This window comes from Dipteris shenzhenensis, chromosome 29, assembly GCF_047967505.1.
Source record: "Dipteris shenzhenensis isolate YYH24624 ecotype China chromosome 29, Dip_SZ_1.0, whole genome shotgun sequence".
Classification (NCBI taxonomy): Eukaryota; Viridiplantae; Streptophyta; class Polypodiopsida; order Gleicheniales; family Dipteridaceae; genus Dipteris; species Dipteris shenzhenensis.
Window position 1 is genome coordinate 43,650,316 of NC_141624.1, and position 27,739 is coordinate 43,678,054.

The 27,739-nt window shown below is 41.2% G+C and overlaps 1 protein-coding gene across 3 annotated transcripts; it reads right to left on the minus strand.

The window, feature by feature from the left end:
* Positions 1-275: 275 nt before the first annotated feature.
* On the minus strand, positions 276-15,655 carry SPO11-2 (sporulation 11-2). Of its 3 annotated transcripts, XM_087400940.1 has the most exons (11): positions 15,581-15,655; positions 14,975-15,058; positions 14,724-14,853; positions 14,382-14,519; positions 14,209-14,297; positions 1,480-1,608; positions 1,267-1,361; positions 1,015-1,077; positions 849-925; positions 625-752; positions 276-532 (listed from the first exon to the last, which is right to left on the minus strand). In XM_087400940.1, exons 1-11 carry the CDS (start codon positions 15,653-15,655, stop codon positions 392-394), a joined length of 1,149 nt encoding a protein of 382 aa, XP_087257066.1. In that variant the 3' UTR covers positions 276-391. The 3 variants fall into 3 exon arrangements, with proteins under 3 accessions (XP_087257066.1, XP_087257067.1, XP_087257065.1); XM_087400941.1 differs by lacking the exon at positions 1,015-1,077; XM_087400939.1 differs by having other exon boundaries at positions 14,209-14,519.
* Positions 15,656-27,739: the final 12,084 nt, after the last annotated feature.

A 27,739-nucleotide genomic window follows, 5' to 3' on the forward strand; every position in this document is an offset into this window, starting at 1 on the left:
TTGTGTGTGTGTGTGTGTGAGCAATGTTGTTTGTATGAGCAGTGATGAGTCAAGCTAAAGACCTTGGAAGTGTTACAAGTTGCAGGCTGGGAGGTGATCAGTCTGTATGTTCTTTGATGACGGCCTATTCCAGTGTTTTTGCTGAGGCAGTTAATTGCATGTATTATTCTGCTGTATACTGCTTATCATTACAGACAAATCCTATAGATGTTATTCTTCTACAACAAATACATCTGATATATATATATATATATTCCAATTGCACTGCACGCGTTGATCAGACTATTCTGCAAAGACTAATTGTTTCTACCCAAATACCATGCCCTCGTGATTTAAAAAGAAATCACACTGACATCCTTGGTCTCATATGGTACGTACTTGTTTTTCCAACTTAAATGTAATCTCTTTGCATTATCTTCTGTGCTATATATTTTCCAAGAAAAGCATAACCATGAGCATACAAAGCTTCAATCTCAACCCTGTGTCCGTATTCCAGCATGCAAGCCAGCTCTTCTTTGTATTTGCTGTTATTCTGAAACAACACAAATGCATCATTTTACATACAAGTCATTATGAGCTGGTATATTCCACCTAGACTTGGCTAATATGGACTCATGTACTTACCTGAAGCATCTTTGAACAAAACAAACTTTTGGCCAGTTGTTGATCTTTGTTAGTGAGAGGCAAACACGCTTCCGCTGGGATATACTTAAGATCTTCACCTCTCAGGCCAAGCCATTTGACATCACATACTGAATCAAAAAATGAGAAAGGCTTTATATTGCTCAAGGAAAATCACTCTAGTACCCACAAAATAGAATCTACTTAATAATATAAAAGTACCTTACCATAATTTGGAGTCTCTAGCCCCATTCTAATACTCCCAAACTTGTATGTGCAAACAATTGCCAGACCAGCTGGGTTCCTAAGGTCTCGTGCAATGCATGAAGTGAGTCTTTGAGATTTCATTTTTACAGAGCAATTTATTACATTAAACAGGCAAGATTATCTCACCAATCAACGAGAGCTACTATGGGCAATAGTGGAAATGAACATCTCAATTGATGCAGTAACACCCTACAGGAAGTCGATCTTTAGTACTTATGAATCCATCGTCATAAAACTTCAGATAAAATAATTCCTCGAATATACAGGACCACTCTCTCATTGCAAGATGCTACCATCTATCTATGATGCATTGTGATCAGCTCTAAACTTCATTTTCCAAGCAGCCAAGGATATAATATTTTGTGATCCAATCTGTACCGTGAAGCTAAATCTGGATAGCCTTTCGCTGTGATGATGATACAAGGAACTGAGTGAAAAAATCTGTCTTCTTGTAGCCTTTGAAAGACTGCGTCCTAATTCCAAATTCCCATAAAACCACGTAAGTCAATACCCAATTGTTTTCATACCATTCCTTTATTTTCAATTTAAGGATATAGAAATGGACATTGGTTGTAGATCCTTCGAAATTACCTTCTCAACCAAGATAATGTATCGTGCATGAGAAGAAAATCTCCAGCTTTGTATGCGTTTTAAGTCTCCACTTATAACTTGACCAACTGTTCCCATGTTTGTGCAAGTTAAGATATCACCATTTGGCTCCTGAAGTTAAGAGGCAATAGAATGCTTCAGTGAAAGCTTTACATGATTCAAATAAGGAAATCCCTCAGGACTCTACATTCCAATGAAGTATTGCTACCTCTATGAAAATGAGCTCAACAAAGCATCATCAAACCACATTATGAGAGATTGATTGAAAAATTCACTTCAATTTGCCCTTTCTCCTTTACTATCAAATGAAAGTGTTTAAAAGTACAAGAACGCAAAAATATAAAATATACCAAGAAGCGACGTGGTGAGTCCACATGTTTTTAAGTGTTATTTGAAAGTGAATCCTCTTAACTTCTATTCAAGTTCCAATGCAATGTAAATTGTGCCTCTTCATGTGTCTTATATGAGAATTGTGTTTATCTAGAAAACAATAGTGCTACCCCTAAGGGAATCTTTAAGAATAGTTGTGATCCAACACGGTATGGAAGCATATCACAAATAAGAGCCTGTCCAAAATAGAAGTTGTCTTTTGGGTCGCCCCATCATTTTTTGGCTACAATCAAGACTAGCAATTTACAAAGCTTAGGTTAGCCATAGAGATTGCATAAAGGACTTTCATTTTACACAGTTAATGATTATCTTGCACACTTTTAGCACTACCCTATAGGTGAATGGCATGGAAAAAGTATTGGCTCCCTTAAGGTAATCTTTAAGGACCTCATTATTGGCTCGTTTTTTGTCCATGTGCATTTTCACCTTTTTCTTGTTTTGTAATTACCTCTTTTCTATATATTCCTTTTAAAAATTTTGGATCGTTTTGGATAAATATGAGAAAACATAAAAGGTCAGTGCTTTCTGACACCTCATGCCACCTTGTTTCAAACACAATATTTTAGGGGGCCTTTACATTTAATTTTTGCAATACATTCAAAGAGTTGTATTACTTTGTGATTCAAATGCAACCCTTTACCTTCCCAAATATTTCACTGGTGTTTCAACATGGCACTAACAAGCTCTATTACAAACTAGGTCGATCTATGAAAGCCTCTTAAGTATGTCCTTATCTGTTTAATTTCACTTCAAATCCTGTATAGGTAGCATGCTCTACTTACTTTATTCTTGCTAACTCGTTTTCTTGTTCTCCAAAAGAGCATTTGTTGTTGCAAGAACCTTAAGATATGTCGGGTCAATTATACTATATGCAAGTTTGAAATGGAAAATTTTTGTGGGTAAGTGGAAGATGGCCTCTAGGACATTTTATAAAATAGCTTCAATTAAATATAGGTTTGTCAAAAATACAAAAGAATGTGATATACTACATCCTATTTGGGTATTGATATTTAACATGATTTTTTCAATTATTCAAACCTACATCTAATAACCAACTAATTAAATATGTAATATGAGTATGTTAAGGTCATAGGGGTTGGTCCATGAGCTCAATGTGTGTGTATGTGCATGCGTGCATGAAAATTTAGGTGTTTGTATGCACGCATATAAAAATGTATTAATACATATAAATGTTTACATATGCTTCATATGCACATATATGTACATGTACATGTAAAAATACATATACACCTATATCATATTCATATTCATGTGCATGTTTGTTACAATGTTTTCTAGTAGAAGGGTCTCTTCTTGTCTAGATTCTACTTGGTTATTTTAGAGATGCACGTATGCCATGATCCATAGATGTCCAATCTTAATTAGTTTTCTTAATTAAAACATATGCAAGGCCCTAGAACCATACAACTTAGTATCCTTTGGTTTCATGTAACATTTATCAATTAATTTTATTCCAACAAGTTTTTCATAGGGTAAAGCACAGATTGTCCTAAGCTTCTAGCTACTTTTTGACATAAACAAATGCCACACACAAATAGTGATACATGGAATGCCCCGCCACCATTTGAATTCCTTTATCCATTCAAAACCTTTTAGTATTGATGTCAGATAATACATTAAGTGGCAAATATATAAAAAGCATCAAAATGAGCTGCCATACCTACCTGTTTATTGGTTGTAACTATGAAATACTATAATTTAGAGATGTAATTAACAAACTAATGTTAAAAATTGCAACTAGATTTGTTTAGGCCTCTTTAATTTATAGAGCATCATTTCAGTTAAAGTAAGATTAAGGGCATTATTGTTAGATTCAATGATAATAATTGTTGCATCTAAAGAAAATAAAAAAGTTGTAAATATCTTAATGCTCACATTTGAGAGCAAGTTTGGATGTGCATTGGCTTGTGCATGTGCACATGCCCTTAATACATGATTACAAACTAAAAGAAAACCTTATAGCTTAACGATTCTCCAATTCCCTAATGAGTAAAGTATTAATCCCTTTTTATTTACCATTCACATTGGTAACTTAATGAATCAAGTGTCTCTTTAATTTGCATTGATGATAGCCCAATATAAAGCAAGCCAAGGGTAGGACATAACTTATCTCTTTAGAAATTATAGGGGGTACAAAGGGAAGGGCATATTGTTTATTAGCTTGATGTTCTCACCTCAACACAACACTCATACTTAAAAGAACCCTAACATATTCTAAACACTTAAAAGAAGCCTAACATATTCTTAACACTATAGAATGGAGAAAAATAAGTTCAATTACTCATAGAAAGGAGCTGCTAGATTAGAACCATGACACAACACTAATGTCTTCTCAACCACTATAGAATGGAAATAAAGAAGTTCAACGAGTCACAGAAAGGAGTTACTAGGTTAGATAGAAGATCATGCAAGAGTCAATGCTAGATGGGTCTACAAAGGAAATGTACACACCAAGCTTAACTTCCCTTCTAATGTTCTCTCTAGGTGAGCTAAATCTTCAAATATGATCCTTGTCATGACTGCTGCTGGAATCTCTTGGAATTTAGCATGTGGAGTTATGCTATGGTGTTGCAACTATGAAAGATCTAGAAGATCCCATCTAATGAGAATTAAGATCAATCTGTGCAATTCATTTCATTAGAAAAAACCCATACTTCATTTTACTAGAAGGGATTAGAAAAATCCCATAGTTCATTTCACTAGAAGGGACTAGAAGAATCCAATAGGTCACTTCACTAAAAGGGATTAGAGAAATCCAATAGTTAAGTTTTGTAATAGGTATCCTCAACGTCACCATTTATGTAGCAATTCTTGCAATCAAGGCAACTGATCTTAAAAAGGAGCAAGTCTATGTGAGGTAGAGGAATGTAAACTACTCGGTGCTTTCTATCAATTCAGACAACGGATTTTGCAGAGGCGTTTGAATGAGATGATTGCGAGTTGCCAAACACATATACTTGAACTTAAGAGTTTGCAATTAAGCTGGAATTAAGACACATACAGCTTAAACACAAAATGACATCATTGGAAAATGCAATATGATTGAGAGGCCAAGACGGCCCCCCCCCCTTATCCAGGCTCAATTTATTCTTGAAAATGGAGATACAAGACCAAGGTGCAATGCACCTTCCAAACTGATGAACTCAGTGAAAACCTAGGACCTAGATACAAGACTCAAGAGCATATGTGCAAGGTAGACAACAAAAAGGAGGACTTCAAGCTCAGGTTTCAACTCTTGGCTTGCCCAATCTACAAGGAAGAAGCCTGCAACAATCACCACTTACATCCAACATTAGAGACAAGCACTAGTTTCTAGAAGGATAGTAGAAACAACATGAAATAGTGCTGTAAATGAGATAAACTTGACAATACAGGCTCCCTTCGTGACTTGACCCTTTTGTAGATGAATTCCTTGATCCCTCTGAAGCTACCTTGGGTGAGGAGAGTGTGGAAATGGGGCTGGAATGAGAACAACTTAGAAAAACAGCCTGTAGGCTAGAGAGAGAAAGATTTAATGGAGTGATAGCTATAGAGAGAGAGTGCCAATGCTGATCCCAAGGGAGGGGATGTAAGAGAGGAGTTGCTGCTATTCCACAGGTGCACAGAAAGGCAGATTTTTGCAAAGGAAATGGGCTGGAACAGTAGAGAGAGAAATTCTACAGTAGAGAGAGAAAGACTACAGCAGGAGAGAGAAAGGGGCTGTGGCTGCCCCAGGCTAGGAGAAGGAGAGAGGATGCTGCTACTGTTCCAGAAGAGCTGAGAGGTGGCAGATTTCTGGAGAGGAGGGGCTGGAACTGTAGAGAGAGAATGTGCTGTTATAGAGAGAGAAAGTGCTGCTGAGGTGAGAGAATGGCCTGGGGAGAAGCTTGCTGCACCCAAGGAGCTGGAGAGGTTTTGCTGCATCATCCAAAAGGAGGGAGAAGAAAAGTGACGAAATTTTCATGTGAGGAATGAAGGGGAGAGGCCTTCTTTTATAGGCTCAGCCCCCCCCCTAGGCCTAGAGTGGAAGGTGGACACTTGTCCCAGATTTTTGGTGGGCTGCAGTCCCAAAGAGGACAGCCCACAACTTGCCCCAAATCTACCACATTTGGGGCCAAACCCTTGGCCTGCATGCCCTGCCACTTGCCATGCATGCTACCACATGTGTGGGACAGGTGGACTAACCTGCCAGCTCAGAATCCATGTGGCAGTCTGCCACGTGTCACTCCCAAAAACCCTAAAATTTCAAAGTTGTCAGAATTCAATTCTGATCGCACCCACGGGTTCCTAACAGCTTAGACTATCTATTGATGTACTCTAAGGTCATAATTGAGCCATACTGAGCTCATTTGTTTGTCGTCTTATCTTGTATCTCCATTACTCTTGGCATGCTGCCAGGCCCACACCCAAAGCTCAGGGAACATTCTCTTGAATGGTTTCTAGGTCGGTATGCAATCTGTGCATTTGATTGGTCCCATGTTTGGGTACTCAGGTGGGGTGTGGTTTCCAGATGTCCCTCTCAAAGAGGCCATCACTCTTGTGGGTCACTAATGCCCATAACCCCAAGCAAGGGGGTCCACCTTCAAATGCTAGACCTAGTCGCCATTGACCGTAACTGAACAGTAGGAAAACATTTCATTTCTTAATAAGCATACTATTGAAAAACAAAAAGAAATAGTACCAAGCAAGTGGATACATGTTGAAGCAGGATGATATTCCCTCCATCTTTCATTCGGTTGTCCTCAACTGAAAAGCTTCCTCATAAGCATCTAGGATTTTAGGACACTCCTGAAATGTAGCTCTGTCCACCCATTGGGCATCGGTGGATGGGAGCCCTCTGAACTTCAAAAGATACATTTTGCGAGTCGTGCCTCGACGTCTCGTAGTGAAGTTATGCAAAATAATTTGCTCTAGGATCAACAAGATCTCAGTGTCCTCTACTTCAGGCGCATCGTCCAGTGTGGGCTCTTGAGGTTGTTCCCCAATAAAGGGTTTCACCAAGCTTACGTGGAAGACATTGTGGATCTTCCAATGCTCTGGAAGTCTCAATCGGACTGAGACATCATTTATTACCTGCAACACCTGAAAAGGACCATAATATCGAAAGGATAGCTTGAAGTAGATGTGCTTTTTGCCCACTTTGGTTTTTAACCCGGCTTTCTCAAATTTCAATAAGACCCGTTGGGCTTCTTTCACTACAAATGCCCTCCGTCTTTTATTTGCAGCTGCTCTTTGTTTCTGTTGTTTTTGGTAGCTTGAGAGCATTCGTAGAAGTTGTGGCCTCGATCGCCACACTTGAAACACCGCCCTTCAGAGTAATACTTTTGCTTCTGTTGTGGAGACAATGAACTGAAAGTGCGGGCTGCTTTCTTCGAAGGAGGCTGGCTGGTTGACTTTTGCTCTTTTGGTGCATCCTTTGCTGTCTCCTTACCCTTTTGTTCCTTCGAAGAGGTTCCCTGGGACTTCCACTTGTTGTTACTGCCATTCTGCTTGTTGGAGAAAGATTGTTTCTTCTCCACCTTCGAGGCGATGTTGATGGTGTCTTCGAGAGAAGTAGGAGTGGCAATGTCTACCTCATGCTGAACGATATACCGTAGGCCAGCAAAGAATTTCCTTTGCTACTCTTTTTTATCCTTCCTATTGAATGCTTGAACTTTTAACAAAGTTTCCCAAAAACGATCAACATACTCACTGACTTTCTCTTCTTGGCATTGGCGGAGGATGTCCCACTGCACCATTGTATCTCTCTTAAACTCCTTAGGCAGGAAGTGCCTCATTAAGTTCTTCTTGAAGTGCTTCGAGGTGTGGGCTTACTATCCAGTGTTGACCATAGCTGCCCACCAGAGTGAAGCACGGTCTTGCATGTGCAGGATGGCAAATCGGATCTTCGCCTTGTCTTCGTACTCGTCCCCCTCAAAGAAATACTCGAGGTCTCGGATCCAGGCCAGCAAGACCTCGGTCTTGTCCTCTCCCTTGTACTTAGTAAACTTGAAGAGCTTATCTCCAAGAGGCACCTTATGCTTTGCATACCTTCGTCTCCGTGGACGTCTCGAAGGAGATGGACTCCGATGGCGCCGTCTACCTTGAGGAGGGGAAGAAAAGGATGATCTTCCCTCCTTGTTGGAGTTGGTGTTGTCCGCACAGCCTCTTCCTTGGGATTGGGGCCCTATGTCGTGAGTTTCTGCTTGGCTGCTTTCCAGCACTTGAACCTGTTGAGCAATGTTTGCCAAGAGAGCACTCAACTCATGCAGGTTAGGAGGAGGGTCAGGTCCATTGGCTGCCATGATGACAAGATGACTCAATGAAGGAGAGACTCAACAAGAGAAAGCACAGAGTACAGGACCACTGCCTAAGCTCTGATACCAATGTAAACTACTCGGTGCTTTCTATCAATTCAGACAACGGATTTTGTAGAGGTGTTTGAATGAGATGATTGCGAGCTACCAAACACATATACTTGAACTTAAGAGTTTGCAATTAAGCTGGAATTAAGACACATACAGCTTAAACACAAAGTGACATCATTGGAAAATGCAATATGATTGAGGGGCCAAGACGGGCGGGCCCCCCCCCTTATCCAGGCTCACTTTATTCTTGAAAATGGAGATACAAGACCAAGGTGCAATGCACCTTCCAAACTGATGAACTCAGTGAAAACCTAGGACCTAGATACAAGACTCAAGAGCATATGTGCAAGGTAGACAACAAAAAGGAGGACTTCAAGCTCAGGTTTCAACTCTTGGCTTGCCCAATCCACAAGGAAGAAGCCTGCAACAATCACCACTTACATCCAACATTAGAGACAAGCACTAGTTTCTAGAAAGATAGTAGAAACAACATGAAATAGTGCTGTAAATGAGATAAACTTGACAATGCAGGCTCCCTTCATGACTTGACCCTTTTGTAGATGAATTCCTTGATGCCTCTGAAGCTACCTTGGGTGAGGAGAGTGTGGAAATGGGGCTGGAATGAGAACAGCTTAGAAAAACAGCCTATAGGCTAGAGAGAGAAAGCTTTTATGGAGTGATAGCTGTAGAGAGAGAGCGCCAATGCTGATCCCAAGGGAGGGGATGTAAGAGAGGAGCTGCTGCTGTTCCAGAGGTGCATAGAAAGGTAAATTTTTGCAAGGGAAATGGGCTGGAATAGTAGAGAGAGAAATACTGCAGCAGGAGAGAGAAAGGGGCTGTGGCTGCTCCAGGCTAGGAGAAGGAGAGAGGATGCTGCTACTGTTCCAGAAGAGCTGAGAGGTGGCACATTTCTACAGAGGAGGGGCTGGAACTGTAGAGAGAGAATGTGCTGTTATAGAGAGAGAAAGTGCTGCTGAGGTGAGAGAATGGCCTGGGGAGAAGCTGGCTACACCCAAGGAGCTGGAGAGGTTCTGCTGCATCATCCAAAAGGAGGGAGAAGAAAAGTGACGAAATTTTCATGTGAGGAATGAAGGGGAGAGGCCTTCTATTATAGGCTCAGCCCCCCCCCCAGGCCTAGAGTGGAAGGTGGACACTTGTCCCAGATTTTTAGTGGGCTGCAGTCCCAAAGAGGACAGCCCACAACTTGCCCCAAATCTACCACATTTGGGGCCAAACCCTTGGCCTGCATGCCCTGCCACTTGCCATGCATGCTGCCACATGTGTGGGATAGGTGGACTGACCTGCCAGCTCAGAATCCATGTGGCAGTCTGCCACGTGTCACTCCCAAAAACCCTAAAATTTCAAAGTTGTCAGAATTCAATTCTGATCGTACCCACAGGTTTCTAACAGCTTAGACTATCTATTGACGTACTCTAAGGTCATAATTGAGCCATACTGAGCTCATTTGTTTGTCGTCTTATCTTGTATCTCCATTACTCTTGGCATGCTGCCAGGCCCACACCCAAAGCTCAGGGAACATTCTCTTGAATGGTTCCTAGGTCGGTATGCAATCTGTGCATTTGATTGGTCCCATGTTTGGGTACTCAGGTGGGGTGTGGTTTCCAGATGTCCCTCTCAAAGAGAGGCCATCACTCTTATGGGTCACTAATGCCCATAACCCTAAGCAAAGGGGTCCACCTTCAAATGCTAGACCTAGTCCCCATTGACCGTAACTGAACAATAGGAAAACATTTCATTTCTTAATAAGCATACTATTGAAAAACAAAAAGAAATAGTACCAAGCAAGTGGATACATGTTGAAGCAGGATGACATAGATGGATGAATCCATCACCATGGTTTGGTGTGCTAACTTTAATTCTTAGTGTGCTGACTCTTTTTATTACTTGGGGCATATTTGGTAGGATTGGTACCATATCATAGCCATATGGAAAGGATAATTGTATAGTGGGGGGTCTACATAGTTCTTCCAAGCAAGTAAACCATCCCTAGTTCATTAGATTGAACCAATGGCCATAATAGTAATCCAATCTTACATAGAATTTTCTAGTGTAACACACAAAAACCCTATAATCATAATAGTAATCCAACCTTACAAAGACCTTTCTAATGACTCACACTAAAACCCCCGTAACATTATATCAACTCAAACATGTACCTTGATTACATAGTCTCATATCAAATCCATAGCAACCTTCGGTAGCTTTATTGCAAAGCAAATGCAAAGAGATGAGGCAATATTGTTTTACAAGATGATTGAAATTTTGAATTAGGCCAACCATTAAGTAGTTCTTACACTAGGCTAATTTGGGAACCAAACCTAATGATTGGCCTAAAATAGCCCAACTGTTGAAATAACGCTTGATGGCCATGCATAGCTAGCTAGATGGTTTATAAACTAGCCCAATGTTCGAAACAATAAGCTTGAGCAATGGCCCTATCTAGCTAGCCTAATATTGTAACAACAAGGTATTGGTCCTAGGTAGCTTACTAGCAAGAACCATCTTGGTGGTTGAAATAACAAGTTGTTGGCCCATCTAAATAGGCTATTGTTTTAGGAACCTAGTGGAATCAAAACGATGCGTGTTATCTAGCCCAATAGTTGAAATCAAGCTAGCTTAGTTCGCCAACCATCCTAGCTAAATTGCTAGTCATTTAGTTAATGCAATTGCTTAAGGACTTACGCCAATGTTTGGAATAGCAACCTTGTTGGCCTTATCTAGCAAGCCAGACAGTTTAGGGACAAACCTAATCATTTAAGGACTAGTTTGATCATAGAAATAATAAGATTGAAAATTAATGAATATATTTATGTAAAATGTGTTTTCTCATAATGTTAATGTTCTCAGCGTTAATTTTCTTAGTACCTGTAATGTTAGTATTCTTAGTGTGTTAGTACTCTTAGTGTTAGTATTCTTAGTGTTAGTATTATTATAGTGTTAGTATTCTTAGTGTGTTAATTTTCTTATAGTGTTAGTATTCTTAGTGTGTTAGTGGTTTATTTCTCTCAAGCTTTAACAGAATTACAAACATGGATATTGCATGTTAGGTTAATGTTCTTAGAGGTAGAGGTTTACTATCTCGGGGGGGTCACTATGTAAAAAGTCTCTATATCACGTGCGTTCAAGGCTTATTTGTAAAATCCCTTATATGTAGATTTTTCATTAATAAAATGTACCCTTTTTCTATAGAAATCTATAATTTTTTCTTGAAATGAATTTAAATAATCCCTTATGTAAGTTGAATTTTGTAAATTTTAAAAATTAAAAAATATCCTTTTGTTGAACTCACATGATAGGGTTACATAAGATGAGTGACCCCCCGAGTTTACAATGTAGACTTGGATTTTATTCAGATGAGAAGATAGAGTTGTTCCTAGGATTTATGACTAAGAGCCACAATGTTTGGATTGAGTAGAAGAGATTTCAACATTGCAAGCCTTGATATGTCACTCAAAGATAGGGATGTGCGTTGTTGTAAAATGCATGCAGCACATTTTTTGACTTAACCTAGCCAGCTTGGAAGAACTTAAGATATGGTCATGCTGGAGCATCGTTACATCGTGATAAATGCCCATGTCTCCTAGGTGAATTTCCTAGCTATTAAACACCTAGAATATCCTCATTAAATGAGATCAAGGTAGACAACCTTGCCATTGTAAAATGAAGGAGACTTTAAAAGGTTGATATTGAAGAGCTAGACAAAGAGATGCCTATTTTTGTTTAAAACTATTAAACCACTATAGGAGCTCATGCATCGCTTCAATCCATCCAAAAATATGTGCTTCACAATTACAACTCATTGGAAAAATAAGTGATTTAGCATGGACCTTGCTAATTTCCCAAGGATACAATTATCTTTGTGATAGATTTTGTTAAAAATTACTAATTTCAAGATACAAAGTGCACATTGGTATAATAATAAATCGATACCAACTTTAGTACATATCACCTACAATCACTATTTGATCCTATGAATGATATTAGTTTGCATATAGAAAAGTGTAGCACACATAGTGCTCTTTTCTTACTTCTACATGTATGAGCTAAATATTAAGCTTTTTAAGAGAAAATGTATATAGGTCTTTGCCTTTTTCAATAATATGAATATAAACGGTTATGAAAGGTTTCATATAAATATGCTCTCATGAATTTAGTGTGTCCTACCATGGTGCCTGCATATATTGGGATATGCACTTTTTGAGCATATGATTCTAAGTATGAAAGATTTTGTGTATATATGATCTCATTAATTTAACATGACGATCATTAAACAGTTATAAAAGATTTCATATAGACATGGTCGCATGAATTCGACGTGCTCGATTGTCATAGTATACCACCTGTAGTGGTTGATGTGGCCAGACTGATCATTGACATATGCCACTAGGCTAATTTAATTTTAGTCATCATGATACTATTACCGTGTTAGTTTGAGCTTGTATAGTGCCATGTGTCCTCCTTTAAGAACTCTATCCATGGCTTCAAGTAATGCATAGATGCATGCATATCTTCATATGTGCACCTTCAAAACAATGCTAGTCCTTATTTAATAGTGAAGTTCAAATACATATTAAACTAAGTTGTGGATATTTTTTACAAGCCTTGTAGCATTCTAAAGACTTCTCAAGGGAGCCAAAAGATATTATTATAGCTAGAGGATTCCCCATGCAAAATAGTAAATAGTATTCTTGATGGCTATGCATCTATGGTATTTTTAAAGCTATATTTTGGGATTTTTTTTCGTAGCCAACAATATACATATGAAAACCTTGACACACAATGGAAATTGTAATCATGAGTTTTTTCTATACTACTCCTTAAAAAGCTACAAATGAGATCGATCCTAGGCCAACATAGTAACTAAGGCACAATTCTACCAATGTGGCATGAGCATCACTTTTTGAAGAAGCTTGATAGTTGAGATTATGTTATTAGCCTAAGTTGGTAAATATTATTGTAGAACAAGAGTGCTTCTTACTTTTAAAGTCATTAGGGCACGTGTGAATTTTTATTTGAAAAATTACCATATAAAAGTAAAGTAAATGGTACCATTCTCATTAAAAATATTAAAAATTGTTTTTAATGCAAGCACAATTTTCAATCACTTGGAAATTCAATCTAAAAGATCAACTACAGAGAATATTGTTATTGATTTCTAGAACTAAAATATAACCTCATGGTTTGTTGGACCATGTGGACATTAATAGAGGCAAGATGGGGTGTATGTTTGTTATAGTGTGTGTGTGTGTGTGTGTGTGTGTGAGAGAGAGAGAGAGAGAGAGAGAGAGAGAGAGAGAGAGAGCCATTCTAAATGTACTAGCTAAGGGCCTATTCTCACAATAAGTTAAGAAGGGAGAGTTAAGGATACAAATAGAAGAATGTATTTCAATTGCGATAAAAGGGGGTCCAATTATGCTAAATGTCTTTTGTGAAAATAAAAATTTAACTTAACGATAGTAGTGCAAATGCTATTTTAAGTAATGTTTTACTAAGAATTTTTGAGGGTCGGGAGAGGATCAAGGCCAAATTAAAACTGCAACATGGACACTTGTTTGGAAGCCCCTAAAAAGAAGCCAAGCTTGAAGAATGGACTTCAAAGTGTACAAATATATCATTTTGTGTTGATTTCTTGTTAAGCAAGGTTAGCTTTAATGTAATTTAACTAGTTATGTGTACTAACTTGAGATAATGGTAGGTGCAAAAGGCTCCAAAAAGGTCCTAAGAGGAAAAAACTCCAATGAACTACTAGAGACTTCAACTACATACATAACATGTGCAAACTTACACTAAGCACTTAGGTAAAGAACCGACGGGCGAATAAAGGACCTAAGTTTTGCCATTCGTAAAGTGCCTAAAAGTGGAATCAAACACACTAGATGTTCCATTTCTTTAAGAAAGTTGGAAAAATCTCATGCATGGAATTAGAAAATACAGTCCTTTGGAATGAGTTTACCTGAATGAGAAGACGTCCACCCACTGCTCCTTTACTCGAAGCCAAAATCCCGAGACTACCACGACTGCATTTGAGTAGTGCGACTACGTCTACAAAAGACGGTTTCTGGTCGTTAACAAATTCTATTTTTTGAAAGTGTCTGCTCTTCTGACGATCATAGTTAACATGATCACCTTGTATGGTACTGTTGATTTGGCTTTGGCAAGTAAAATAAGTTGGGGCATCAGATAGAAGTCGGTAGAAGAGCTCTCGTTGCGTTGCTTGCTTGCCTTCTTCAAGAAGCTGATAGCATATCCTTACAACCATCCAGACTGTTTCTTGAAGTCAGATTCATTCGTTCCCGACAATGGTACTTATTTCCCAACGAAAATTTGTGGGAGGAAACGGAAATAACATCCTTAGAAGAGCCGAGCAGAAAATTGTACCGATCAATGTACTAAATACGGCCCCTAAATGGAAAGGGATTGTGAATGTGTTCGGGAATCAACAGCTTTAAGAATTGAAGGAAAAATCACCTCTGACGAAAGCTTTTGCAAATTGCTTTTTCACAAAAGGCCGATTGTAAACCGAGTGCGAAAGGTAGATGATTTCATCACCGCCAAAAAAGGCCGGCCGCAAATGACAATTCTCGGCGGTCCTGCATAGCTGACGTACGTACACAGAAGTCCAGAAATGGCTGACTTTAAACATAAGGAATTGAGAAACAACTGACGGTGCAACAACATTTGACCGAAAGGATTGCGTGATGGAAGTGAAGGGACCATACCAACTGTAAATCAAGTATGGACGGCTCTGCAGCGGTGAGGCTTCTCAGGAATAGGAGAACCAGGGACTCGATTCTTGCCCGGGCCTGTGCAGTAAACAAGTACCAAACAAATAACGCAACCTGATATTCTATTCTCGAACACATTTAATTACGAGTAAAGAATCGAGGCTCTGCCTGTACAACGCGAGAATCTGCAGTTACGACTCGGAAACAAATGCGAAAAACACCGGTTACCAATGTAATGCTACAATGTGCAGTTCAAGAAATAGATCCATGTTCCAAGTCCGAATTGTTGCAGATTAATCCCCGGGCGTCTTTTGCCTAACGTCTTGTAAACGAGAAACGATTCATCCAAACGCAGGTTGCTAAACTAGCTGTGCTAAACGTCCCGCATATATCCATTGGCAATTCGAGAAAGACGCATGCAAAACAAGAAATTGATTCCAAAGGAAAACGAAGCCTATGAAATTCCTTCACCATATGCAATTGAAGGACGAAATACATTGCGAGTATGGAGAGAAAAAGGCAATGAAAGAAAGAAAGGCATTGCAGGCTACGACGAAAATGCAGATGCGTTGGAAGAGGAAGGGGAAAAGGGATATGAACCTGATGAGGGGAGACGATGTCTGCTGTGCAAGCGAGCTCCACAGCGTGGAATGGAGTATCTCCACGGAGAGCCATTGCAAACGCTTTTTTCTCACAGTGTGTGTATTTTCACTTTAAAAAAGGAGAGCGTGTGTTTTTTTTCACCTTAAGACGGTTTTGTCCCCAAACTTTAGGCTCGATCCTCCATGGGCAACCTAGCCCTACTAGTCTACCAAACTCTATCAGATACTGATCCATATCCTAACTATCCTTTTGCTGAATTTTGCACAACTCCTTCCATACTTCATTAGGGCTCTTGGATTGTGCAAACCGTGCAAGAAAAGCTGCTCTCACCACTGTATAATCCGGATTTTGATGCTGGGGATGAGTAGTCCTGAAGGCAACGAATTGAGTCTGCAGCCATGCTTTTGCATCTCCCTGCAAGCAATAATTCATGATCTAAAACAAAATCTCAGGGGTTGCCCTATCCTTCATCAGTGCTGTAACTTCCATCTTTTCCAAGAATCTCTCTGCATTCTCATATGGCATCCCCCAAAACTCTGGAAAGTACTCTGCCATCTCTCTCAGCTCTTCAACACTACAACTGACTGCACAACTTCACACTTTGTAAACTAAAGTGCCCAATCCTCTGTGGAGGCACCAAAACATGGATGGACAAAAGCAGTAGAGCCTAATCCGCCTTCACAGCCACCCTCATCCATGTTTAAAACAACCGAACAACACAATCACACGGTAAAAGGCATTCATTCAACATCATGATCTCTTTACATACCTTCTGATACAACTCACACTCTGGCCACATTTCCTCCAAAAGCCAGACAATGTCAGAAAGAAACCCCACAGGCCAACACAAGCTCCATCGAGCCAAAGGCTTCTCTAGCCTCAATCTGCAACTAATGCAAGCCCATGCTCTCTACAACACCCCTAACAACTTCTTCCTTCATGCAATACCCAACCAATAATAGATGACCTTTTCCATAATCCCACTGATGCACTCCTAGTGTCCACTTCTTCCTCTTCTAAGAGCTACCCTTCCAATTTAATAAACTCTCCATCTTGATCCCTTCACATGATAATCCAAGTATGGGATTTGTCATTTGCATCTGGAACTCATAGCACCTCTATTGCCCATCTCCTTTGCATTACACAGTATTCTCACAACTTCTCTATTGTATCATGAGACTTGCCATAGCGTCCCTTCTCCTCTAATAAAATTCGCATGCATGGTCAAGACAAAGGTTCCTCTTCCCCACAGAATATTTCACGTTGCCAGCAATCCTTCGGAGGATTTAAACCAGCCCATACATCCTTCGTATCAGCTCATGTGCAAACCATGTCCATCCTGCCTATGGAGTAACCTTGCTCAGCCAACTACCAAACAGATCACAAACTTTGGGAACCTCCAATGCAAATGTCTTCTCAGCATCACCGGCATATGCTTGGCCAAAGCCTCTCTGTTGATAGCCTTGAAGTGAACGTGCACCCCGACTAATAGTCAGCCCATGCTTTTAGTCTTCGTGGAGCTCATGGACTCTATCACCCAAGGACTCTTTCAACCACACTGTCAACGTGCAGCCAATACCCAGAAAGCAGGACCTTGGATAGCGTCTCCTACTCCATCGCGCTCATCAGCACTGAGCTCCCCCTACCTGTAGTCCTCCTTCTCATGAGCTTCCTTAGCTAAGGCTGCAAGCCCCCCCATGATCAGTTTCGTGCCTCCCCTTCAGAACCATATAGACTCCCCCCTTCTTACATGCAGAGCTCTCGCCTCTTCCTAAGTCCTCTAGTGCCGAGCTCCCCTTCACGTAAAGTTCCTTCCCTTGATCATCGAGCTCTCGTGGATCTCTGCCTTCACCGTTCCACTATCCCCTTGATGGACCTCCAGGCCTGCAGTAGCGACACCTCTCCTGCTCTCCAAGCTCTATCAAGAGGAGTCCCCCCTGCAACAGCACGATCCCCTTTCAGGAGCTCTCGGCCCTGATCCAGCCACGAGCTTCCCGAACTTCTTGTTCTTGCACCATCCTTCGTCTCTGCTCACAGAGCTCTTTCCTCCTTCCTGTGGTCCTTCCACTCGTATAGTGGCGACCCCCTGCACTACGAGCCTCTCTAGCTCACCACGAAGCACACACGGACCTCTGGCCTTCACGGTTCCTCCCCTCGCTGCCTCTCCTACTCCAGCTCCCACACACAGTCATCGGTCGAGCCACCTCCCCTCCTAGAGCTCTCCAGCCCGAGGCCTCTCCTTGCCCACCGAACCACCGAGCTGTCCTCCCACTCGGCGCTCTCCTGGCCTGCAGTTGATGCCCCCTCCTTCTTCTCCGTGAGCCCATGATCACCTTCTCGAATTCTCTTGCCAGCTGCCATCTCCATTTTCCTGCCAGCTCTCACGACTAGAAGCTTGCCTTCTTTTTACGTAGCATATTGCATGCATACTCCTTCTCTCCAAAATAGCCACGTCATCCCATGCTTTTTACATAACCTTCAAGCAAATTTTTATTATTTGATTGCCACATATAACCACGCGTCCATGAAGCTCACAACCCATGATATAATTGCTCACATGACTTACAAATCAGGAGCAATCATGGTAAGACAAACATAGCTCCAGACAACAATCAAAGACATGTCCTCCCACACCAAATGCTCTGGAGTGCCTGATGTACCCACATTGCTTTTCATCATCTCCCAGAAGTCCTTGGAGAAGCATCTACCATCTCAAGAAAATATATAATCAATGTGGAGTCTTTTATGAGGGTGTCCACAGCCCAAAGCCACCACTAACTAGCTATGTACATAGCTATACACTCACCCATCAACATGCAACAAGTGAAAAACATTTTTTCATTTTTATCCACACAACGTGTAAAGGGTCTTCCCATGATAGCCCATCCATCCCATTTATCCACATGTCCCAATAAATCAAAGCATGAATGCACACATCATTGTCATAAGCATGCCAAAAGCTCAAGTGCATGAGATGACCATAGCACAAAGCATGGCATCCACACAGAAAGCATCAAGGCACATGGAAGAACAAAGCATCACAGTTAAAACACTTCGTTTGGGTGGGACTAGCAAGTGTTGATTGTGTGCATTCAAACTGTGATGAGTATGATGAGGTTAAGATTCAGTGTTTACAAGATGATGGTGATTCAATTGATGAGCTTTATTGCATTCTTGATGATGCACTGGATGGGGTTCCTAGAGATGTGTGGATCAAAGACAAAAAACGTTTTTCACTTGTTGCATGCTGATGGGCAGGTGTAGAAGAGAATGTAAACACCAGTATACATGTTGAGCTGGATGGAAGTGATAGTGTGGGTGATGATCAGCTAGATGCTTTACTTGAGGATACCCTTGTCGATTTTGCATGTGTGGTTGGCAATGACAAGAAAGAGTGTGCTGATAAGTTTGAGCATTCTTCAAGTGGGAAGGATGTTTGTTTGCTCCTAGGTGATCTTGATAATTCATGTGATGGGTTAAGTTTTGCAACTTACAAGGTTGAGGCAATAAGGTATTTAAGAAGTCCCTAATCACAGATTATGAGCTGGTTGTGCCCGTGAGATCTATGTGTGAGGTAGTGACCTCAAAAAATGTGGCTGAAGTGAGCAAGACTCATGATACAAGTGTGATGGCTAATAGCCAGTGGAGTTATGTGATGTCTTGTCAGGATAAGCTATGGGATCTTGGAGGCTTAGTGAGGATGTGGATATTTGGAAGGAGCTGGTGGCTACATCAAATTGGTGTGTTGTTGGTTCCTTTTGATCCAAGAGGATGGTGGATTATGCATATCTGGCAATGGAGGGTTCAAAGTTATCCTTTTGATCCGGGAGGAGAACAGCAGAGACATAGTGTTGGTAAGCTGAAAGGAAAGCAAAGAGTGGACACAAACTCAGAATACTTGCATTACTTGCATTATGGAATGAAGAAGAGTGAGGTCCTTAAGTAGGCACCTCATACATGCTCACTGACATCACTGATGACTTCAGAGCTCCACAATCATCTCCTCAATCTACTCCTAGATTCTCTCAATCATCCTATGTGGCTCTCCACCACCTAACTGTGCTTGTGGGCACCAAAGTGTGCCTCTAGTACTCACACATAGAGACCAAGGTGTGCCTGAGGCATACACCTTGAGATATCCCATCAAACCCCCCCTCAAGGGAATGCCTCAGGCTATGTCAAGGATACATCTAGTCTCATAGTTTCTCATGCCATCTCATGGTGGTCAAGGATAAATCTATGGCTAGGTTCTCATGCTAGCAAGGGTTCCCATGGGTGTAAGGTAAACAAAAGGGATACAAAAAGACATTCCAATGGTTATCTCCCCTGCATGTACATGCACACAATGTCTGTAGGAGGTACCATGGAGCAAAACATACACATGGCCTACATCATAAGGTGACCAGAGGTGTTTACAAAACACACAAAACACAATAGTTTATTTTATTCATTTTGGAGGACTATCCAAGCTGAGTACCTTGACATAAAAAGAGAGATCTGGAGCATACATAGAGATGATTTAAAATGCATAATCTTCATGGGATGCCTCATCTTGTGGAGGCTCTTCAACTGAAAGTAGATTTGCATTTTCTGTCTTTGCTTTGGCTCTGCAAAACTTCTCATTATGGTTCTTCTTGCCATAGTGCTTGCATGGATTAATTTTGAAGCAATCCTTTGAAAGGTGATTTGTCTTTCCACAGTGATTGCAAGGGGTATACTTGCTCTTCTGGACTTTTACAGCATAAACAGTGTCATTGCCTTTCCTGAGATCCATATGCCTTTCTTCTTCTTGGAGAGCAGAGATAATACCTTCAAGATTAGGATAAGGAAGATTTTTCAAAGTGCTAACTATGTGATCATAATCTTCAGGCATAATCTTAAGTAACACTGCCATAGCATTATCTGGAGTAACAGGAGAGTTGATAGAAGCAAGTTGAGTCATAAGACTCCACATATAGTTGACATGAGCTACCAAAGTAGTACCACTAGCCATCTTTAATTCAAAGAAAGAGATTTTAAGTGATAGTTTAGAGATGTGAGATCTAGCACCAAAAATCATGTCAAGCTTCTGCCAAGCTTCTGAAGGAGACTCCAAGTCAGAGATATGGTGAATATAATCATCTCCTAAAGCAAGAGCAATGATACCATATGCTTTTTCTTCTCTAGCTAGATCCCTTGCCGGTCGTGTCGGAGTTGAGGATTCTCTAGCATTAGAGGCCGTAGAAGAAGCGGTAGGAGTGGGTTTGACAAGTCCCCATAGGTTCTCCCTCATCAATGCAAATTTCACCTTCATCTGCCATGTGTGGAAGCCCTTTCCATTGAACTTCTCTAGATTCAATAGGGTAGCCATGAGAGGGTCTAACCCAGATATTGGGCAGTGTCTTTCTCTCTTACAAGGCAAAAAAATAACTGAAAAACTTCCAAAATATGAGCACTTGATGTAGCAAAGACTAGTGACCAATATTCAATCAATGCTGCTTCTTCTTACATGCTCCATAGAAGTGGCTAAAATGAATACTTTCCAATCAAAACCAGGTCTAGCAGTTCAAAACAAAACTGAAGCCACACTTGTACTGAAGTTATTGAAAGATTAAAAAAACCAGAAATGCTAGAGTAGCATTTTATGTAGCATTATCTTCAAAAACTTGTCCAAAACTATCAAAACCAAAAGGCTGAACTTGGAGGGCTTGTAGCTCACTCTTCAAAGCAAGGAAAATAGGGCTTTCTAAAGCAAAAGAAAGCTCATATACCAGAGAGGGTCTAGCACAGAGGTTGGATGAAATGGTGCGCACTTTTGCCCGGGGGAGTTGCTACAGGCTGAACCTGAGTTTTGATGATTTCTCCCTCGTTACTAAACCAAATGAGCTGAAAAATGGCTCAAAATCTTCGTCTTGAGGTCGTCCATCTACTCCTAAGAGGGCTCAGGCAATGGCGGAGCAGGCAGGGAGTATTGAGCAATAGAAGAAATTCGCTGTTTGGAGAATGGCAGCCAACAGAGACGTTTTTTTTTCAATTTCTTGCAGGTGGAAGTTCGCCCATATTAGAGGAGTTTCCAGCTCAGAGGGTTTTGGCAATGGTCATTTGTAGGTGGAGAACCAAGCTCTCAAAGATTTTGGGAAGAAGGAGGAAAATGGAGAAGAAGAAGATGAAGAAGAAGATGATGATGTGGTAGAAATGGGCTCAAGGGGGATCAAAGGGCTCTGATACCATGTTGGTGAGCTGAAAGGAAAGCAAAGAGTGGACACAAACTCAGAATACTTGCATTACTTGCATTATGGAATGAAGAAGAGTGAGGTCCTTAAGTAGGCACCTCATACATGCTCACTGACATCACTGATGAATTCAGAGCTCCACAATCATCTCCTCAATCTGCTCCTAGATTCTCTCAATCATTCTATGTGGCTCTCCACCACCTAACTGTGCTTGTGGGCACCTAACTGTGCCTCTAGTACTCACACATAGAAACCAAGGTGTGCCTGAGGCATACACCTTGAGATATCCCATCACATAGAGTACAGGCTTGCTTTGTTTTGATCCAAGTGGTTTACTGATGTTTTTCTTTAGCTGCTGGACATGAATGTCATAGTAGAAGAGAAGGGGTTGCTAGAGATGTGTGGATAAAAATGAAAAAATGTTTTTCACTTGTTGCATGTTGATGGGTGAGTGTATAGCTATGTACATAGCTAGTTAGTGGTGGCTTTGGGCTGTGGACACCCTCATAAAAGACTCCACATTGATGATATATTTTCTTGAGATGTAGATGCTCCTCCAAGGACTTCTGGGAGATGATGAAAAGCAATGTGGGTACATCAGGCACTCTAGAGCATTTGGTGTGGGAGGACATGTCTTTGATTGTTGTTTGGAGCTATGTTTGTCTTACCATGATTGCTCTTGATTTGTAAGTCATGTGAGCAATTATATCATGGGTTGTGAGCTTCATGGACGCGTGGTTATATGTGGCAATCAAATAATAAAAATTTGCTTGAAGGTTATGTGCAAAGGTGGAGTGCCTAGGGTTGGATATAGGCACTAATTGCCTTGGTATAGTTTGAAGGAAGGATTGAGAGAGTGGTAAAAAGCATGGGATGACGTGGCTATTTTGGAGAGAAGGAGTATGCATGCAATATGCTACGTAAAAAGAAGGCAAGCTTCTAGTTGTGAGAGTTGGTAGGAAAATGGAGATGGCAGCTGGCAGAGAATTCGAGAAGTTTCAATCTCACGAGAGTCACTCATAAGATTGAAAACCATAAACTCTGATCTTGGGCTCACGGAGAAGAAGGATGGAGCTCAGAGGAGCTTGGGGGAGAGGGGTCATGGGTTTATGGGGCATCAACTACAGGCAAGGAGAGCATCGAGTGGGAGGAGAGCTTGGTGGTTTGGTGGGCAAGGAGAGGCCTTGGGCTGGAGAGCTCTGGGAGGGGAGGTGGCTCGACCGATGACTGTGTGTGGGAGCTGGAGTAGGAGAGGCAGTGAGGGGAGGAACCGTGAAGGCCAGAGGTCCGTGTGTGCTCCCTGGTGAGCAAGAGACGCTCATAGTGTGGGGGGTCACCACTATACGAGCTGAAGGACCACAAGAAGGAGGAAGGAGATCTATGAGCAGAGACAAAGGATGATGCAAGAACAATAAGTGGGGGGAGCCCATGGCTGTGGATCAAGGCCAAGAGCTCCTAAAAGGGGATCGCGCTACTACAGGGGGGACTCCTCTTCATAGAGCTTAGAGAGCAGAAGAGGTGTCGCTACTGCAGGCCTAGAGGTCCATCAAGGGGATAGTGGAACGGTGAAGGTAGAGATCCATGAGAGCTCGATGATCAAGGGAAGGAACTTTATGTGAAGGGGAGCTTGGTGCTGGAGGACTTAGGAAGAGGCAAGAGCTCTACATGCAAGAAGGGGGGAGTCTATATGGTTCTGAAGGGGAGGTAGGAATTTGATTGTGGGGGGGCTTGCAGCCTTTTTAAGGAAGCTCATGAGAAGGAGGACTACAAGTAGGGGGAGCTCAGTGCTGATGAGCGTGATGGAGTAGGAGACGCTATCCGAGGTCCTGCTTTCTAGGTATTTGCTACACGTTGATAGTGTGGTTGAAAGAGACCTTGGGTGATAGAGTCCGTGAGCTCCACGAAGACTAAAATTATGGGCTGACTGCTAGTCAGGGTGCACATTTGCTTCAAGGCTATCGACAGAGAGGCTTTGGCCAAGCATGTGTCGGTGATGCTGAGAAGCTATTTGCATTGGAGGTTCCCAGAGTTGGTGATCTGTTTGGTAGTTGGCTGAGCAAGGTTACTCCATAGGCAAGACAGACATGGTTTGCACATGAGCTGATACGAAGGATGTATGGGCTGGTTTAAATCCTCCGAAGGATTGCTGGCGATGTGAAATATTTTGTGGGGAAGAGGAACCGTGGTCTTGACCATGCATGCAGATTTTATTAGAGGAGAAGGAACGCTATGGCAAGTCTAATGATGCAATAGAGAAGTTGTGAGAATACTGTTAATGCAAAAGAGATGGGCAATAGAGGTGTTATGAGCTCTAGATGCAAATGACAAATCCCATACTTGGATTATCATATGAAGGGATCAAGATGGAGAGTTTATTAAATTGGAAGGGTAGCTCTTAGAAGAGGAAGAAGTGGATACTAGGAGCGCATCGGTGGGCTTATGGAAAAGGTCATCTATTATTGGTCGGGTATTGCATGAAGGAAGAAGTTGTCAGGGGTGTTGTAGAGAGCATGGTCTTGCATTAGTTGCAGATTGAGGCTAGAGAAGCCTTTGGCTTGATGGAGCTTGTGTTGGGCTGTGGGGTTTCTTTCTGAGGTTGTTTGGCTTCTAGAGGAAATGTGGCCAAAGTGTGAGTTGTATCAGAAGGTATGTAAAGAGACGAGGATGTTGAATGAATGCCTTTTACCGTGTGATTGTGTTGTTCGGTTGTTTTAAACATGGATGAGGGTGGCTGTGAAGGTGGATTAGGCTCTACTGCTTTTGTCCATCGAACGTGCACACATTACCTGCCTAAAGTTGCATACAAGTTTGAAGTGCCCGCTAGGCATTATTGTGTAATGGGTTGACTACTCGCATTCCCATGCATGCACAATGGACCGTTCGAGCTTGCAAGGGAGAGTGTGTCATAGCTTGAATCTAGCTTGCAAGGGAGTGTTGTGACCCAAGGAAGAGTGCATCTTTAATGACCTTTACAGATGGACTGGCCTAGCTTGTAAGGTTATTGCTTAAGTAACACAACATTTGCAAATTGCTACGTTTAACATGACCGGTTGGAACACCCATAAATTCTTGCAAGTTGCAATTTTAGTGGGAGCTTCTCTAACCCTAGTGAGGAAGAGAAACTTGTCGAGAGCAACTATTTTCTAGCCCTCCACAAATTTTGATAAGTATTCGTGGGAGTGTGATTTAAATTTATTTTTTGTGTAACAAAAAAAGAAAGAAACTTTCCAACTTGTGTTTAGGGTTTGTTGCCTTGTATTGAGAGATCAAGTAGACTCAAAAACAAAAAATAACACACTATGCAAAATTTTTGGACTTGTGTAAAGTCCAATTTGAGAAATGGACTAAAAAATAGTCCAAATTTTTTGAATATAAACATAGTATTAGATAAAGTGGGACAAAAGTTGCATTTTGGGAATTTCGAAATTGGGTGGATTTCATTAAAATTGGGAAAGGCTTCATTAAAATTGGGAAAATTTCCATTGATTGTGGGAATTTTACCAATATTGAATAAGCTAATATTTGGAATTCCAATGATTATGAAAAACTTCATTGGTTGTGAAACAGTTCATTGCGTATAAAAACTGGAACAAAAGCATTTGTGGCAGAGTTTGAAAATCATGTATTTGGTGGTGTTAATAAACACCGTCTAGGGACAACATGTATATTTTACTTGAGGTGTTAATAAACACCGGTTGGTGGTGTTAACAAACACCATGCATAGTGAGTTCCACTAGAAACAAAGCAGTTGTTGGTGAAGGTCAGCTTCTGAAAATTATCATATTAATAATATGCAAATACCCATTGACAAGATAACAACAATTGAGAAACATCACATGAGAACACACCTTACAATGGAAGTTTGGGAGATTAAGAGGGAGAAAATCGACAGCATTTTCTATGCTATGATACCAAGCAAGCTCTCCTATGCTTTGATACATAGGCTCTGTGGAATCTTGATCTTCTTGGGTCTATTTATGGATTTTGATGTCCATGACCAGACAATTGCATCAATACACTCCCATACCTGTGGATCCAACCTATTCTCTGCCCAATACTTGTTCCAGCAATCAACATAGGCATCTGCATCACTGAGCCCCTTTCTCTTAACTAATGGTGCCCAATACTGAATTAATAATTTCTTGAAATTAGGAGAAGCAGCATCCATCTCGGCACTTGATATGGCAACCCCAAGCCATATGGGGTATATAGGATCTGATGGCCTCACCAAGACGAAGTCACCTTGCTTAACATCCACCATTGGTCTAAACTCTTCCCTCGGCTTACCTTTTAGAGGCCCACAATAGTGATCATTCCATTCCTCATAGCCTTGGAAATCATTAATGCAAGCATCTATATCATCCTCCTCATCAGGAGATTGTGTTCTTGGCCAAAACTCTCTGTACACTCCTATCTCTGAGATGTTTTCCTGTTCGAGCTCACCGATCATGGTTTTCCAATAGTCTATCACTGGCCTAATGTAGGACTCATAGGATGCATTCTTTCCACTTGCACATTTCTCCCAAAACTTAATGTAATCCTTTATCCCTGATATTACTTGCAAGTGATCTCTCACAAATGCAGCCATTGGCAGTATATTCGGACAACTTGTTGGCAACAATGACCGACCCTCACTATCTTTCTTCCATAGCTCAATTCCCCCTTCAATGGGCATCCAATTCGGTGATTTTGGATGCACCTTGTACTGCATCATTGGTATGTCACCTTGCATGTAAAATCAAAATTGTAATGGCTTTGCATGTCCAACTAGCATTTCTTGCCCATCACATAGGTAGCCATCTACATAATCCTTGAAGTTAGGAACCCCATGTAAGAACAAATGGTGCTGGTGAAGATGATGTACATTTTCTGAATGTATCCATCAGATGCGGGAAAGTGAATGTTTGTCCCACCCGCAAGCTCTAGAAAACCTGCTGAACATTGCATCAATGTCCTCATGTGTGTGCCCTACCATCAAGAAGCCTAATTGAATTGTCTTGAAAATGCCCCTTGCTACAAGAAGAGAAAGGTATGCAAACAAGTATCTATTTTTGTTCTCAGACCCACAATTATCTAGTTGGAGTAGCAAGTTCTCTGGCAACTTTTGGAATGGTGGCTCAATAGCAACACTCCCCTCTAAAGAGGGTGGGTTTTCTCTTGTATTTGACGGAAAAAAATTCACACATGTGTCTGTAGCCCTTGCAATGGAAGTTGTCATGGCCTCCGTGACAGACTTCGGGTCACTTTCCGATACAGTTTCTAGATTTGCATTTGTGATCGTGACATCTACATTTTCAGACAAGCTAGCTCCACTTGTGGAAACATGTGCACCTTTAGAACTATAATGGGAGTCCAAAGCGTTTCTTGAACATAGAGCATTCAAAAGGCGAGCATTGCTTCTAGGAATCCCATTGGTAGCAAGGTCTCCAAGGTCATGCATATCCATCCTCTCGAGGTTGCGCAAACAAATTGAGAGCGATCCAATCGTCAGGTTGGGATCAGATGGCCACAAACCATTGAGGATGAAGTGCCCATAATGATCGTTTCCATGCCCATGGGTAATCATTCCAATGAGTGAAACCTGTAATTGCCATGCAGAATCAGTGTCCTTGGACTTCACCCAAAGTCTTGGAATTGCCGTCTTTTTTTGGTCCATCTTATCATGGATTATGTTTTTGGATCCATCTCGGAGTACCTACGCCATGCATAGTATAGGTTCCTACAACTTTGTTGCTGTATCATATGCATCTTTCTCTCTTCCATCAGCGAATTGTGCTCATCTTGACTTTTTGTGGCTACCAATTGAGCCTTGATCCGCCGCCCTTGATCCGGCTGCACAAGCTACATTTAGACAATTCACTCGTCTTAGCAAGGGCTACATTTTTTAAGTCTGATTTCCAAATCCTGCCAAATGTGGATGTGGATAGGCTCTGATAACCACGTT